This window comes from Buteo buteo, chromosome 4 (assembly GCF_964188355.1).
Source record: "Buteo buteo chromosome 4, bButBut1.hap1.1, whole genome shotgun sequence".
Classification (NCBI taxonomy): Eukaryota; Metazoa; Chordata; class Aves; order Accipitriformes; family Accipitridae; genus Buteo; species Buteo buteo.
In genome coordinates, this window is record NC_134174.1 from 4,646,021 (window position 1) to 4,662,721 (window position 16,701).

The 16,701-nt window shown below is 44.4% G+C and overlaps 1 protein-coding gene across 1 annotated transcript in view; it reads right to left on the reverse strand.

Annotated features, from left to right (window-relative positions):
• Positions 1-251: 251 nt before the first annotated feature.
• The window catches only part of SFMBT2 (Scm like with four mbt domains 2), a 117,359-nt gene continuing 100,909 nt past the window's right edge, over positions 252-16,701 (reverse strand). Inside the window, exons 16-21 of the mRNA XM_075024618.1 lie at positions 16,477-16,586; positions 8,270-8,445; positions 6,542-6,714; positions 4,498-4,746; positions 4,209-4,337; positions 252-2,121 (exon numbers count right to left, since the gene is read on the reverse strand). Of these exons, the coding sequence (XP_074880719.1) occupies positions 1,981-2,121; positions 4,209-4,337; positions 4,498-4,746; positions 6,542-6,714; positions 8,270-8,445; positions 16,477-16,586 (978 nt within the window). The 3' untranslated portion in view covers positions 252-1,980. The remainder of the gene's footprint in view (positions 2,122-4,208; positions 4,338-4,497; positions 4,747-6,541; positions 6,715-8,269; positions 8,446-16,476; positions 16,587-16,701) is intronic.

Consider the following 16,701-nt stretch of genomic DNA (forward strand, 5'->3'; position numbering starts at 1 on the left):
CCACGTAAGAAAATTTTTGAAGTCTTGGGAGTTGGCAGGATCTGGCCCAGCCTGCAGCGGTTGCACCCATCACATTCCTCAGTGGCAAATCAGGAAACTCACTGAAAGACAGTCTAGAGATTCCCCAGTGATGCACGGCAAACGGAGTCAATACTTCTCGCCTAACACATGCTCTAGGGCAGATTCCGATGTAGTCCAGAATATTATTTCTGAGGCTTTCCCCCTTTAATCCAAAGAATTTAAGGAGGAAACTAGTGACGCAGAAAGCAGCAGCTATAGCCTGGTGTTAGTCAGTAGGTTCTTCTGAGCACACGGTGGTCAGCAGGATTATCTGATCGAAGTTCGCTGTCACCATAGGGTATGTGCTTGAGGTGGGCGTTATCTGGCCATAAGCACTGGCTTCAGGTTTAGGGCTAGAAATAACATTTCTTTTTGAAGGGGTCTTCACTGAGCGGGCTTTGGCATCACAGCATTTTAACAGAGCTGTGTACAATTTCCAAGCTGAGTTCCCTGAGGCCAGGGAGCAGGGGTCTGTTTATGGTTAGAGAACAAAGGTCTGCCGAAGTCAGTGGTTTCCTATGAAATCAGGCTAAAACTCAGCACAAACCATCCAATTCACTTTTTGAAGGAGGGATTCACTTGCACCTTAAAGTTAGAGCAACATTCAGACTTGGACGCAGTTTGGTTCTTGCTTTTGAGAGAATTTTACACCACGGTGATGCCGCCAATCTCTGCTGAGTTACAGCAATTTCAGGCTCAACATGTGGGACTGATGGGGTCATATATCCCTGCAAAGTAAATGGGAAATACTTCTCCTGTAATCACAGCTGCGGCAAACCCAAGGCGTTTGACCCAATTCTTCACCCTCTCTGGTGCTTACCCTGCTTGGCATGAAGCAAACCCCCAGTTTCACCAGTCAGGGTGGCACTGGGACAATCTGGGGGCTTTATATAGACTGCATTGGGCTGGATCCTCAGCTGGTCTAAAGCACTGCGGTGTACGCAGCCTGAAAAGATTGATGCTTTTTACTCCCACCTAGCAACCAGATTCACGAAGGTGCAAATGAAACCAGCATTCACTCAACAGTCTCATCATCAAATCTGAATAGCTTTTTTTCCTTTCACCCTGTGGGGCTCAAAGTCAGGTCTTTAAAGTGACTTGGATTTAAGAGCACGGGCTTGACTATGAAAGCTTTTGTGCATGTTCCTGTACAAGAATGCAGTACTGTACAGAATCCCATCACAGAGACATTCAGCTTATTGTGCACAGCCAGCACAGCTCAGGACGCATTTCTGCACACTAGGTCTTGTTGCACCCTTGTCAGTTCACTGCAGCTTTGTCTGATACCATACAGAGACCATGGGTTGAGTCCTTTTTCATAAATCACTCAGGAATAATAAATAGCGTATGACTGGTATAACACTTTTTCTAAGACTGGAGAGGCGGGAGAAAAAAAGCCCTTTGATCACTAAGATCAAATTTGCAGTAAACCCCAGCTACAAAGCTACAAATGATCACTTACATTTCAATATGAAAGAAGTGTGTCAGAGTTGGCTAAAAGAAATGTTCATGTCCAGAAATTGGCCTAGACAAACCATCATCATCTGGAAATGTCCGACCCTTCCCCTTGGGAATGCATCTGCCATCGGTAGCTTTGTTTTAACAAATGACAAACCATCTGATCCGTGCTGGCCTTGCACCACTGTGTAATGGGTTGGCGAGGCTCACGAGGAGAGATGCCAGCAGTCTTTCGGTGTGCTTTACAAGTACAGAAAAAATAGTTCAATTTGTTGCTAGTTTTCTGTTGTGTTTTTTTTTTTTTTCTTTTTTCCCTTGCCTACAGATTAATTCCCAGTGCTTCCAATTCCACGTGTTCTTGGAAAAGAAAAGGGATAGGGGAAAAAAAAACCCTTGAACAAGTTGGAATGTTAAAAAAGAGAGGGAACAAGGAGAAGAACAGAAAGAGATGGAGAAGTGCAGTCAGTTGGCGTATTGTGCATAGAAAGCAACTTTTACTCGCTCGATCTGGTGACACAGTTTGATGGCTGGACCAAGCTTCAGCTCCATGCATTCTTGCACCGTGGGCAGTGTCAGCAACAGAAGGGCTTGGCCATCGATGTCCTGGGGAAGAAAAAGACAGGGAAAATGGTTTTATTTGTGGACTCTGGAGGGCAGAAAGCATAACCAGGTCTGGAGAAGCAAGTAGGGAAGTTTGCCCCAAAAATTACTTGTGGTTTTGTTCTCTGCCCTTTTCTCTCACTTTGATGCTGCCCATCTCCTTTCTCTGGGATACCTGATGCTTTTTCAGAAGTTGTCTAGTGTCTTCATAGGCTCTCACTTTGCCACCAGTTTGGGAAAAGCTTCCCAGCTGCTGCAATGCAGGAGCAGCTTCTAAAGAAACTCTGCAGAGTCCATGGAGATCTGATTAGTCCCATTTTATGACTGAGGAACTCAAACAAAGAGGCTGCAGAGAGCACACCAGGAGACACAGGAGGGAGCTGAAGGGAGGAACTGATGCTGGTCCCACTGCCAAGTCAGACCCTTCCCCTACCTCTTTTGGCCCATGATGTGCTCAGCACAGGTTTATGTCTGCCTTGCTCCATGCCACGTCCCCTGGTCCACCCAGGACCTGCCTTGTTCCACTTCAGCTGCTGAACAACCAAGACAGAGGGGTCTGGACCACCGGGAGCCCTTGCAATCTCTAATGTCCCACAACCACAGAATGGTGCGGGCTGGAAGGGACCTCTGGAAGTCACGTCCTTCCCTCAGGCATATCTATGCAGCAAACTCCATGAACTAGCACCCCAGACAAAAGCCATTTTATTAGGGATTTCCGTTGGCTTTATGATCCTCTTCTTAATTAAGAGCTCAAGTCCTCTTTATTCTTTAATGGACTGAGAAGCAGACGAGCAGGCTACAAAACTGCTTTTTACCCCTTAGGGAGGATCAGAAACTAAGTGAAGAAAAAAGCACTGAAACTCACAGGCAACATAAACTCCCCAGGACAGCCCTGATGAGGTAGCATTAAACACAAGGAGGATTTGGACACCTTAAGCACTGCTTTGATCAGGACTGTCCATGGCCCAGGTTCTTCCTCCACTGAAGCTTGATGGCATGGCCCATTGCACCAGAGCTTCCTTGCAAATCACAAGGCAAAGCTCCAGTCATCTGTGTTTGATTAAAGTCCCCATAAAACTCTTTGGCAAAGGAGAGACTGGGTTGGCTTTCAAGCCCTGGCGCTATTCCAGGCTGATTAACAAACGGTCGGAGCATGCCGCGACGCAGCGACTACGGCGTCTTGCTATGGAGCGATTCTGCCTTGCTCTAGACTCACACTTCCACTTCTCCCAGTCAAAGCAGCTGTACTTGGGTACGGAGTTACTCATGGTGAAGAATCAGAGATAGTTCAATGTGCAGTTGGCCATACCACTGACTGCCATCGGCTACGGCCTAATTAACCACACTTGCTTCTTTCTAACTATGATTTCTTAGCGCTGCCCTTTACTTTCAGTGGTGGCTGTTACTCATTAGCCAAGGAATGGTTGTTTCTATATAAATTTTACACATTCACACTGACTTGAGATGAAGAGCATTGGCTTCTGCTCCCGCAAACCTACCTGCTTAATGGGGAGATGCTTAGCACCTCTTAAAATTAGGTCATCCAAGGGCCTGACTGCCAGATCTTCAGAGGGATGCAGATAGGACGTAGGTGTCTACATACTCAAAGCATCTAGGTGTTAGTGACAAAATTCAGGCAGCCGGGTTTGGGTTCAAGCAGCAGTTTTCTGCTTCCCAGGCCAATATTTTAAAATACAGTGGAACCCATGTGGCCAGGAGAGACAGCCTGCTAGGTACCAAATAACCACTCTCTGTTGGTACACTGAGGTGCCTGTGTGACCCCAGGACGGTGGTGTGGACCTTGGCATGAGCAAGAAAGATCTAAACCTCCTGCTTTTCACAAGCACTCCAGCTGGAGTGTTTCTGGTCTCTCTGAGGATCTGGCAAGGCTCTGATTCAAGTTTCCAAGGGTTTCCACGCCTTGCCAAAATTTGTGCTACAGCCTGGTCTAAAGGGGATCTAAAGTCTGATCATAATCTCTCTGTCAAAGCCCCGGGCCCAGCTAGCAAGGTGGTATGTGCTGCTCTTTTTTTTCGTGATGTGAATAAACACCACGGACACAAAGAGAAGAGTTACATGAAGACCTCTACCTGCTCCTGAAATATTTTGGCAAGGGGTGCACAGTCGGTCAGTTTAATAAACCTCACGACATCAGTCACGGTCCACTCCAACGGATTACTGTCCAGGATGAGCTTCTCTTCCTCTTCTTGCTTAATTTCCTACAAAAAAAAAAAAAAACCAAAAGCTGTCATAAAGAAAAGCACCTTGTGTGGAGAACCAGGGCAGGGATGCCCTCCTCAGATGAGGAAGGCTTGGCACGGAAGGTTCGTTTAGGAAGAATACCGCCGTTAATTGGGGGCGGTCGCGGGACGTACTCACCTCCTTGACTTGCGCGCACTTCTCCGCCTCGCTGTAGGAGTGGGGCTGCGGTCTCCGGCTCCGTCGGGCTCTCTCCGTGGGAGGAGGTCTGTCCGACTCGGCGCTGCTCCGCAGGGTGACCGCTCGCCGGGGCCTGGCGGAGGGGACCTCGGCAGAAGAGGTATCCGTCTGGTCGTCCCGGAGCTCTGAGCTGGTTTCCTCGCTTCCCGTCTCGTCCTCCATCGCGTCCGGCTCGTCATCTTCGCTCTCCTGCACGAGAACCATCAGAGAAACAGCATCCAGGCTCGGAGATTAATACGGCAGAAAATCGAAAGGCACTGGGTCAAACTGCACACCCGCGCCCACGCTGGTCCAGGGTAACATTTATTCTAACCCAATTATCTCATTTTCATTGCAGTGCTAAGTAGATTAGCCCTCAATTTAGATTTGTTACACAATATAGCAGAAAAAAATACATGGTGGACAAATCCTTTTTCTGTTTCTAACAAAAGGTCAACGGCAATAACTCATCTGGCATGAAATGTTCCTCTGTTGGTCTTGCATCTCAAACCGTGTGGCACTGGAGATGTGCGTGAGAAGGGGAAATGGAAAATACTAAAAGGACAAAACGAAACTCAGGTTGCTCGAGATAACATAAAATCACAAATAGGCTTGAATTTAAACCTTCGCCTTGCTTCAAATTACCACAGGTGTCACCAGTATTGAAAGGAAGGAAATTCTGGTGCCTTTTAAAAATATCTAAATCTACAAGTGCATACTTGAACTTGATTTCTTAGCTGGCATTTCTGTAAAACCCAGGACAGAGGATTTCACCCAGATTTCCCTGCTTTCAGCCCAACACCTAACTGCTGAAGGTGAAGCACAAATTTCCATGTAAAGGATATTATACCAGATTCTTGTTATTTCTGTCACACAGAGCTTACAAACACACGTCAATTGGTGGCAACTGTGTATTTTGAACTTTATATATATGTAAGTGGCCCAAATGGCTTCGACAGCTGAGCTCTGATCAAAGCATGAGCATGCATCCAAGCCATATGCTTAGGTCTTAAGTGAAAGAGCAATTTCAGACAAAGTTAGTTATATTGGCTGAAAGGCTGAAAAATTGGCTAATGGTTGATTTAGGCTTAACATGAGTTTAAATTCCTTTGAAGCAGGTATAATTTAAGGAAATGAAGCAGAACTACACCTAAATGAGGACCAAGTCATGAAGATGCAAGCAATCAACTGAAAGCTGACTAAAATATCCCCCTCCAGCTGAAGTACAGGGAATTTAAGTAAATCAGTTTTATTTCACATTGCACAAAGCAGCAATCACTGGCACTCAGCTGAGGAAAGGAAACCACATATGAACTTTGTCATTGTATCACGGGAAAACCACCTGGGAACGGTCCACACAGAACTAATTCTGCTCCAGGTTGTATTTGGACACAAATCATTGCTGAAGCTGGGATCCTGTCGTATTACACAGCATTTGGAAAGACTGAGGCCTCAAATACCATATATTTGGGACACAAACCATTTGCTTGTATTCTAAAGCCTCTAGAACTTCTATTGCTTGATGCTGTGAACCCAAAATGTTACAAATGGTTCATGAAAAAATAAAAGCCCTTGAAACCACAATGGCCCATGAGTTGTTATTATTATTTCTTATAATACATGGAGATCTTAGACATGGATCACAGACCTCCTTCACTCTGCTAGATGCTGTGCAAAGCATCTAACAGGCTTGTCTACCTGCCTAAAGGCTTGTAAGGAAGCAAAAGAAAACAAAGATACAATATTAGACAGCATGTTAGCTAGTAAGCATTATGAAGATGGGAGCAAAAACTCTATTTGTTAACTCTAGTATGGACAAGGGTAGAAGTCCCCAAAGTGTCCCAAGAAAACCAGTCTGACCTTAGAACAGAGCAGCAAGGAGGGATTCAAAAAGGAAAATATAAGTGTTGAGGTTTGCTGAGATGTCCCTCAAAAGGAAGATGCAGATAGGGGGACAAAAATGCACCAAGGGGCTTTTGCTGATTTATCCCAGCGCAACACGCACCTCTGCAGAGCCTGCAGCATTCAAATCGACAGCTGATGACCTCCTTTTCTTCTGCACAAAGATGGATTTCCGTCTCTTTCTGCGTCTGGCTGGCTTGACATGTCCACTTTTCATGTTGTTATTTTCCCCAATTGGTGGCTTAATGATTTTTTTCCTCTTCCCGTAATAATAAGCTGGAGGGATGAAGCAAAATACCCATTAAAAACTTTAACCACCAAGAGAAGGAAACTTTGGCTTGCTCCTTGCTACTGATTCAGTACTGCACTCTAGGTGCACTTTTACAAGAAACTTTAAAACACATTGATTTGGAAAAAATGTCCAGTGTAAATACAAGATGTCATCTTGGACTAGCGCAGAGTGTTACAGCTCTTATGTATACACATTTATTGCTGATGAGTGAGGAGTTCAGAATTTAACCCTACAATGTGTACTTAGGAAAAGCTTCCACTAAGCCGAGCAGTGATTTGGAGGGAGAGAGGCTAGTATGTTCTACATTTGATCCCATGCCCTTCTGCATGAGTTAACAGTCTTAGATACTCTTTCAGTTGCTAATGTTTTCAGCAGAGAGTGAAGAGGACCAGCTATCCTGAATTATGTGTGTTTGTTCAATGCACGAAGGAACAGGCTTTTATTACCTTTGACTATTTTGTGGCCCAAGTTGAAATTAAGGATGTGAGAGTCCTCTGACCTTATGTTAGGGACTTGTGTGAGATGCCTTTTGACATGCTCTACAGCAACCTCTGGGGCTGACAGATACTCTGCCCTTCACCACGTAGGGTATCCTGGGACAATTAAAATGTCACTTGGCACCTATGTCAAAGTTCATAATTGAATTGAGCTTTTCATCAAATTGATGGAGTTTTGAGGAACGACTCATCTAGCCACATACAACCATCAACTCTGACATGAGCAAATCTCAGCTGGAGCTTCCCTACCTGTACTCCCACAGCTCTCCAACAGGAGCTAGGAGTCTAGCTCAGGTGTAGAATTCTACAGAAACCCATATTCAGCAATGGGAATCTCTCCCTGAGCCCATTTCTCCTTCTACTGTGGCACCAAACAGAAGCTAATTAGTTTAAATCAATCATATGGGTTTCTTATAACCTTTGTGGAAGGACAGCACTCACTTCCACTTTCCTAACCTAAGAGCCAATAAAATCAGTAACATCGACAACAAAAAGTGTCGAACATATGCCTACCTTCAGTCTTCCTGAGTAGGTAAGAGCATGTTTAAATATTAAATACCCTGAGCAGAGAGAGTCAGTGCTACCAAACTCCTTCCAGCGCCTCAGCACTGTGATACCAGCCTGTGCTGCTATGTATGCCAGAAACTCTTCACTGAGTAGGACAGGATTCATCTCAACTAATGACTGTCTCCGATGTAGCAGTTTAAATCTCAGCTGGCCACTGCAGGGTCCTTTTATGTGTTCCTTATATTAACCTCATGTATGAAGAAAAGTCAAGACTTCTAAAAAGTAATGACTTTCAAACAGATATATGAGGATGGAGTGAGACAGACAGTTTTCTGGAGATGCCCATTTCTCTGTACAGAATACTAAGGGAGCCTATGGTGGCCTGGTCATGATTAAATAAATGCTCTTAGATGAGACAAATCCTACTCAATATTAACATGTTACACAACTCCTCTTCTTCATCACTAGCTCATGCACAGTCTCCCACCGCTCTGATTCCCAGCTAGCAACAAGAAGCATTTTGGCCAATACTCACTGTACTTGGTTTTAGTATGAATGGAGCAGTTCTCTGGGCAGACTTCGGCCACCAGAACAGGACTGAACAAGTTGGGGCAGCATTCCAACTTTGCACAGACTCTTCTGCAGAAATCTGCTACCTGATCCGATGTCCGCACAATCTTAACGGTCGCCCTGTATGTCTTCCCTCTGTATCTAGAAAAACGTACAAGACCCCATGTCACCAATCAAGCAATGTCCTCTGATGCTGCAGACCAGACCCTCCTCTGTTAGGGAGATACCTTCCCTAACGACTTTTGGGAGAGTGTCTCTCTTGAGAATGCACGCAGAATAGGTCTACTTGTTTTAGTGGCTCCATTTCAGATGGACTTGAGGAAGGAAAGGCAGGGTGAAATGACCCTGGAATCAGAGGTGCGGACATGACTTGGGGAGGAATGCATGTGCAGACTGGATATACCTGTAGATAAGGCAAGAGATGGAAAAAAATCACAGGAGGCTTGGTGAGGATATTACACAGGACAGCACGCCCATACTACGAGATGATGCAGTTTTGGGGAGAAGGATGTAGTCTCTCCTCATATATTGATCTGCAATGAGAAGGTTGTATGCCTTGCAGAGCTTTCTGGTCACCACCCTGTATGTGGGGTAAACTGGAGACTGTCTCTGTAAGCCCCCAGTACACCTTTGGTCTTCTCCATTGCCATCTTTCTTGACACAGCTCCAACATCATACAATCAATCATAGAATCATAGAATTGTTTTGGTTGGAAAAGACCGTTAAGATCATCGAGTCCAACCATCAACCCAACACCACCATGCCCACTCATGTTCCAGCTCACAAGAAGCCCACAGTTTCGTTGTGCCAACAGCAGTTGCATCTGGGTGAAACTGGACTGTCTGCCATACAGGGACCAGATGACTTCACCACTATGAGGTTTGGGCAGTACAAGACCCGAGGAACTCATCAGGAGTCTCTTGAGTCATTTAACAGGGCTGCGAGAACAGGCCCTAAAAACAGTGATTCCTACAGGGAATGCTTAGAGCAGATGCAATGAAAGGTTTGTCTTAAATTTGTTATCCATGTGCTACTAAAACATTTATTTCGGTGTTTTATATGAAGTGTTTCTGAGCGATAAATGGCTAAGAAAGATATAGTTACATCCCTGCTGTAATACACTGTAGATGCGAACTCTGAAAAACCAATTATCCCCATAATTTATTAAACAGCAGCACCAAGCTATTGTAAATGGTGAGATAAGGTTTTTAAAACATCTCTTGCACGTCCTGAGGAATGCAACACAAGAGACAATCACGCGAGCGCCTGGTGCTAAGGCATTATAAATGTGCTTAGAGGAGAGAAAAGTAACACACACAAAAGAGAAAGAGGGAGAGACAGTGAAAGAAAGATTACTGGATGGGAGGCAACGAAAGACAAAGATAGAGTCGTCAGGAAAAATGAGACAAAGCATTTGTGAGTGCATTAAGACCCACAGTTCCCTAGCAGGGAATCAGCTGCTGATAGTCAGATATGGAAGAGGAAGAGGAGGGGAAGGTGAAACAAAGGAGACGTGGCCAGAGAGTTAAAACACACAGCACGTGCCCAGACCCAATTCCCTCTCTCTGAAGGTTTTACTGAGTTGCACAAAGCAGCTGAGAAACCACCTTTTGCTGCTCTCCCTCCCAAAAGCTTCTTCCAGAAACACTGGGGTATGGGAAAAGGGTTTGAAACTGTGGTACATCAAGTGTTATAGAGGCGTACCCAAACGAAACTTGGGTCTGAGAACCGCCCAGTCCAACCATCCTCATGTCACAAAAGACTTCATCCAAAATATCACCTCAACACAAAACTCTTCCAGAACCTATATGAGCATTTCTGCAAGGCACCAGCTCCGATACCCCAGTTGGTGCCTGACCAAGGACACCAGGTCATGGTGACAATCCTGGATTCATTCATCCTTCTGGATGAATGAATGAATTAAATGACTTAATTAGCCAATTCTTCACGCCCCCCAACAGACCTGGACAACAGATCTAAAATGGAAAAAGCGTTCCTTCCAGATGCAGAGTGCTGTTATCCCAGCTTCCCCATGAAACAGCTGCACAAGCAGGCTGGCTAAAGAAGGTTTGGCGATACCTAATATCGAAAGAACAAATTCCACAGGCATTTAAATATATCTACTTATAAATGTTTTATATTTCTTTTCAGTGTGTTTGAAAAGACTCCTGCCCTTATTACTTCTCCAGGAGCCATTAAGTTTAACAACAGCCTAGATCATTAGGTCAGTAAGTCTGACTCCTGTGACAGGCTGCGGAATTTCATTGCGGTACCTTCACCTGAACCCCAACAACTTTGGTTGGACTAAAGCATCACTTCCAGAAAAGCACCAGCCTCCCCTCGAGGGTCTCCACCCTGGAAGAATCCTGGCAGTGGGAGCACCTGTAGCTATACCTCATGAGCCTATGCCTCATTTTATGTCTGGATGTGTCTGGATTTAACTTACATTTAGTTGTCCTTGTTCTGACTTTCACCACTAGGATGAAAAGACTGCATCTGGTTTTGTTTCCCTGCAAAAGCACTGTAATCAAATTGCCTCTTGATCTTCTTTCTTATAAGCTAAGAAAGCTGCCTGATGGGTATTATTCAAGGATGGCTGACTTTTTCTAACTGTGTGCTTCCTATTGTGTTTGGCTGCCTAGAAAGGACCCATTGTACTAAAGTGCCTGGTGAAAGAAAAAGATGAAACTAGGAAAATGAACAACTGACTGATTTCACAGTCTGGTTTGAATGCAACGCACATAGTAATTAACAGAACGGACGGCTAAATGGAGATCAACATGACTGCAGCAATCAGTCTCAATAACCCAAGGTGTTAGTACTGGCCCCAGTAATATTTTTTACGTGCTTTTGGCCTTGGCAGCACCTCTTTCAACTATAAACCAGGTTCTACTAATATTTTCCATATTCCTCACACACTAAAGATTTTTAACACAAACACCACCAAACGTAATCTGAGCTGTTCTAGGACAGCCATGTGGAAAGAGCTCCTTTGTATATAATCAGAAAACCCTTTTCCATTAGCATTGCTCAAAAAATTACCAACTACTGATACTCCTCTTGATGTTTTCATACTAGGACTCCTACCTTCCCAACCACTTATAAGCAGTAAGTAACCTGCATGCACAGCATGGCAGCACTAGAGACTTGGAAAACAGCCATGTCAAGCATAACATTTTCAGTCTTCTTAGAAATCACTGTTCTTTTAAAAAAGATTTATCAGCTAAAGCCAAAGAAATCTTCCTTTCCTCTCCCCCCTTCTCTGCCCTCAGATACCAAAACCTGGAGAAACCCTTACAGCTGAAACTACTTCCATGAAAAATATATTTGGGATCTTTGCTGATCCACAAGCAACAATATTAAGCTAACAGCACTTTGCTGGCAGTATCATTCTTCCGTTGAAGATTCCTTCGGTGGTAAAATAGATCAGAGGTTCATGGGAACAAAATGTCTTCTAAGAGCTCTAGTTAGGGACCTCTGTGTGATGACACAAGAAGTCTTGTGCTGCAGACACTTCAAACAGCAAGAACATTGAGACTACCCTCATTCTCAAAAGTTCCATCATAAGGATACAGCCTACAGTTCTGACAATCCTTGAGACTTTTGAACAACTCAGTGGCTAAAAGCCTCAATTTCCTGTTAGGGGACCAAAATCTCCTATTCTTTTGCAAGAAATTTCCAATTTGTCTTACTAGCTTAAAGTCTACCAAACATGAGAAGGTATCTTCCTCCAAAGCTATTTAATCATCCAGTGGCATTTTGTACTCTTGAAGGGAGGATTCAGAAAAGACCCTGGAACTGTTCTAGTTGTAAGGACACGTCTTGTTCAGTCTCCTCCCAATTATGGAAAGAAAGGGTTTAAGTCATTCTACTGCTCCTGATGACTTCTATCTCCAATATTTGGCACAGAAGGCCACCTGGTCACACTGATTCACCCTTGCAGTGCCTCAAGAAGTATGTGGCACAGCTGATGTGGAAGACGAACCAGATTATATGAGCTGTAGCTTTGTGCTGACCTTTGAGGACACCGCTAATAACTAGCTGCCACTTGGACTTCGTATCATTGATTGTAACCCTTTGGGTTCATTTGTCCAGTCAACTTTCCACTCATCATGCACACATTCAATCCACATCTCCACAGCCTGGCTATAAGGACACTTGGGAGACTGTGTCAAAAGTCTCAATAAAATCAACCTGATAAAATCAAACTTTCGCTGCTTTCCCCTCAACCACCAAACCAGTTATCACATCAGGCACAACTCACCCTTCGTAAATCCATGCTGGTTCTTGCCAGTCACCTATTGGTCCTGCATGTTCTTGGAAATGGCTTCCAGCAGGATTTGCCTAATAACCTTCCCAGGAAGTTAGACTGACAGCCTGTAGTTACTCGGATTCTCCTTCTTGCTCTTCTTGAGGAGGGGTGTGATGTTTGCCTTTTTCCAGACATCACGAAACTTCCCTGATCGTCATCAACTTTCAAACACGACAGCGAGTGGCCTTGCAATGACATTGGCCAGTTCTCTCAAGCAGGGCTGGCTGCATCCCATCTGGTTCCAGGCATTTGGGCATATCAAGTTTGCTTATAGTGTCTCTAGCTTCTTTTCCATTTACTGTGGATAACACTTCACTCCCTCAAACACTAACAGGGACCTGGGAGGCCTGAGAGTAACCCTTGCTAGCAAAGGCTGAAGCAAAGAAGACTTCGAACATCTCAGCATCATCTATCACAAGTGGAAGACAGTCTTCTAAAGCATCCACGGTGAAAAGACTTTCTTTGAAATGCAGCTTCATAAATAAGCAATGGTGTCTGTGATGGGGGGAAATATTCCTAGACTTCAGCTACTGGATTTGGGCAGCTCTCGAAATTTTGTTTGATGAAGGAGTCCAGGAATACTCATCTTTCTTATTTTGATTAACTGGGCTTCGTACAAGACCCAGGAGATAACTCTCTGCACACACTGGTACTGTTTATGTCCAAAGTCCTGCAAAAATGGGTAAGTCCCAACAGCCCCACTTATAGCCCTTAGAAATGAAAACCCTTAAAAAGCATAAAGTCCGTCAAGCATTTTATGTAAAATTGGGAAGCCAAACCTAGATGTAGGCACTGAACTTAAAGCATCAAAACTATAAGGGTTGAATGCCTACCGCTTCGGCTGGCACTTATGGGAATTCAGAGGATCAGGCCTGACATTTCTAACTCATCATCACCAATAAATCAGGTTTGACTATTTTCACAAAGAGCCAGCAGTGCTGATGGGAAGCGACTGCCATCACGCATTGCAGACACATCTCTTCGGACAATCTAAATTGTTTATCTTCTTAGCAAGGCTAGTGTAATTGATTCTGCGCTGGTCACTCATGCCAGCAGAATCAACTAAATGCAGGTTGCCCTAGGACTGAGGTAATGCATTCCTGGTAGTGCATGATTTGGCATTTGGGCCAGTGGGAAAACCAGCCTCCTCTTCACCGTCTTCCTCCCTCCCCTTTGCTCTACCCTACTACAGCCGTCGCCGCAAACAAACAACAACATTGTCAAGATCCAAGGAGTTGTCAGTTTACATCAGAAGGCAGGCGGTGACACGACATGTCACATTACAGCGCAGACGCTCCAGCTGGCTGTAGAGCTGTCATCATTAGCAGCGAGACACCATTGGGAGCCGGTGTAGCTGGAAGTCGGTGTAGACAGGCGTTTGCTCGTTACGGGTCTGTTTAAGATTCTGGAGCACAACTGACTGTCATACCTGATGTAACGTGTCATGTGCTGTTTGTGCATCCCAGGGTACCTGATTTCATGAGCGTGTTCTCTCTTCTCCTTTTGCACAACCGAATGCAATTAAAACCCTGGTATGCTTCTTGATGAAGCAACTCAAGCAAATTCAGCAAGGAAAAAAAGACAGAAGTCCTAGGGTAGCCAGACAGTCTTAGGGCATGTCAACCCTCTGCCACCCACTCTTACAAGTACTCCAACTACCCACAGGCAAGCTGGTAGGACCACCAAGCACCGCTCTGCAAACAGAGCTCCAGCCCCAGAAGCCAGGTAGCCACAGCAACAAGGTGTTGTCCAGCCCCACGAGCTCTGCCACGCTCAACGAGAATACACCGCTGTGCTCAGAAGGCACTGCAAAACTTGCTCTCCCAGCCTCGAGCCTGTAATGATCCATTCTGTGGCTGGATAAAGTTTGAGGGATGCTGTTTGACTCACTGAAGAGCTGAGGTTGCTGCCTCCTGGGGTAGTTATCATACAGGAACACGTACACAGCCTGCATGACTGGCTGGCCAACATAAAATACAAAACCTCCTTGCTGGAAAGCACTGGTATACTTTGATCTGGCAGGCTATGTAGATATAAGGTAGATCCCAGCAGGCTGGCTGCCCTGCTAAATAGATGGGAGGAGGTAATAGAGAGAGGAATGAATGGGGAGAAGCGTCATACGGGAAAGTAACGGAGACGGAGGTGCTCGTTACAGGATGATTAGCACGTCAGGTAACAGTGAGGGGGGATAAGTGGTTGATGTGATACGGATGAGTGACAACCTCGAGCAGCCCGTGTACTCAGCGAGTTGGTCGTCTTGGTGTAAGCGCACCCAGAGGCAGCGGGCTGCCTGGGGTCACTGTGAATTGGGCTGTAGACATAGCTGACTATCAAGGACAAGACATGCCCGCACTTGATGGTCAGTTAAACATTTTCCAGGCTGCCTCCCATCAGAAATAAGGATTGCGGCAGCCTTAAGAACGAGGTCCCGCTGCTTTTGCACAAGGTGGATCCCCACACTCAAATCAGAAATCCCAATAAGTCCTATTTCAGATACTGCTATTAGGAAAACTGCCTGTAAGCTCAATTCTTTGCAGGATAGGATATTAAGATGGGGCCTTACAACCTGATTTCACAACTGCTAAGTACCTATAAAAGTGCATTATCTGATGTACAAGGTGTGGGAGCCTGGAATCAATGAAAACCAGGTCATGGACAATGAGATGATTTTAATGAAAATCTGTGTGCACAAGGATTACTTTTAGATTTCAATCCACAAAATTTCAACTGAAAAACACAAAAACATGACTTTCCACACAGGTGAAAGAAGTAAATTAAAAATAGGATTTTCTAGTAGCTTTTCATTTCTATTTGCAATCCTCCTTTAGAAAAGCAGTTTCTGAGTATGCAGAATACAAGGTTCTCAATTCTCTACCTCAACAAAAGCACAAATGAACTTTCTGCAATATCTGCATGGCCAAAGATCAAATACAATTGCAATCAATAGTGCCACATTTGACTGCCAATCATTTCAAATAACCAAGAGAAAATTGCTTTTATTTGAAAAGGAGTAACAGTTCAGTACAAAGGGTGAGATTCACTGTATTTAACTTCAGTACTCAAAAAGTCAAGGCGACCAAGTTAGTCAATGGAGAGAGCTGTCTTCAAAGAACTATTTGTTGACATCCATCTTGAAGTGGGAAGAATTGCCCTTTGGAGGGACTCTGGAGGGAGCTTAGGTGAGACTCCCCCCTTTCAGAGAGACAATGGTTGTTGCAATACATCCTAAGTGTAGTGCCTAATACATAAAGAAGACATCAATGGATAAATTTTGAAGTTGGAAGGAGAAAATGAGTATTTTCTAGATATACAGTTTTCTTCAGTGTAGTTGAATATGGAAGCATTTATCCTAGAAAGGCCTCAAATCTTGACCTGAATCTCAGATTTGTTAGTACTTTGTCCTAATCACTCTCCTGCTTAAAAATGTGTCCCTGCTATTCTCTTCACACTTTTTTTTTGTGCCATTCATTCTCACCAGGTTCTTCTGCATTAGAGTGACAGGCTCTATATTAAAAGCAGTAATACTCCTACACTTAGAAAGCCAGGAATTGAGTTAATTCAATAATAGCCAAGCTTATAGGAACAGCTCATCATAAACTCAGGACTTCACTGAATAAACATGGCATTTTTCATAAAAATCTGGGCAGCTGCTTGGAGAAAGACAATAGAAATGAACCATTCAGGTGAATATTTCATTTCTTAAGTTGCTATAGAATGAGTCAAATAATTCAATGAAGCAAAACGATAATTAGAAAAGTAAAACTGTCACAATAGAAAAAAATCTTTTGTTCTTTTTTTTTCCTCCAGTCAGTTCCATTTTTGAAGCCTCCCAAATAAAAGAGCACACACCGAAGACTTACTTTGCTTTAAGTGTTTCTTCTTGGAAATTCCACTGAGGGTCTTCCACTAGCTGCAGTTCTCGTAAAACACTGCCTGGCTTGTAAGCTGCATTGATCACCATGCTGAGAACCTATTGAGAGACAAAACCAACAACGCTGATGGGTTTAAAAGTAGCCCTTGACCACACTGAACATGATCCCAGGTGCTGCATAGGCAGGAGCAGCCTACAGGTGTCAATTTAGGGC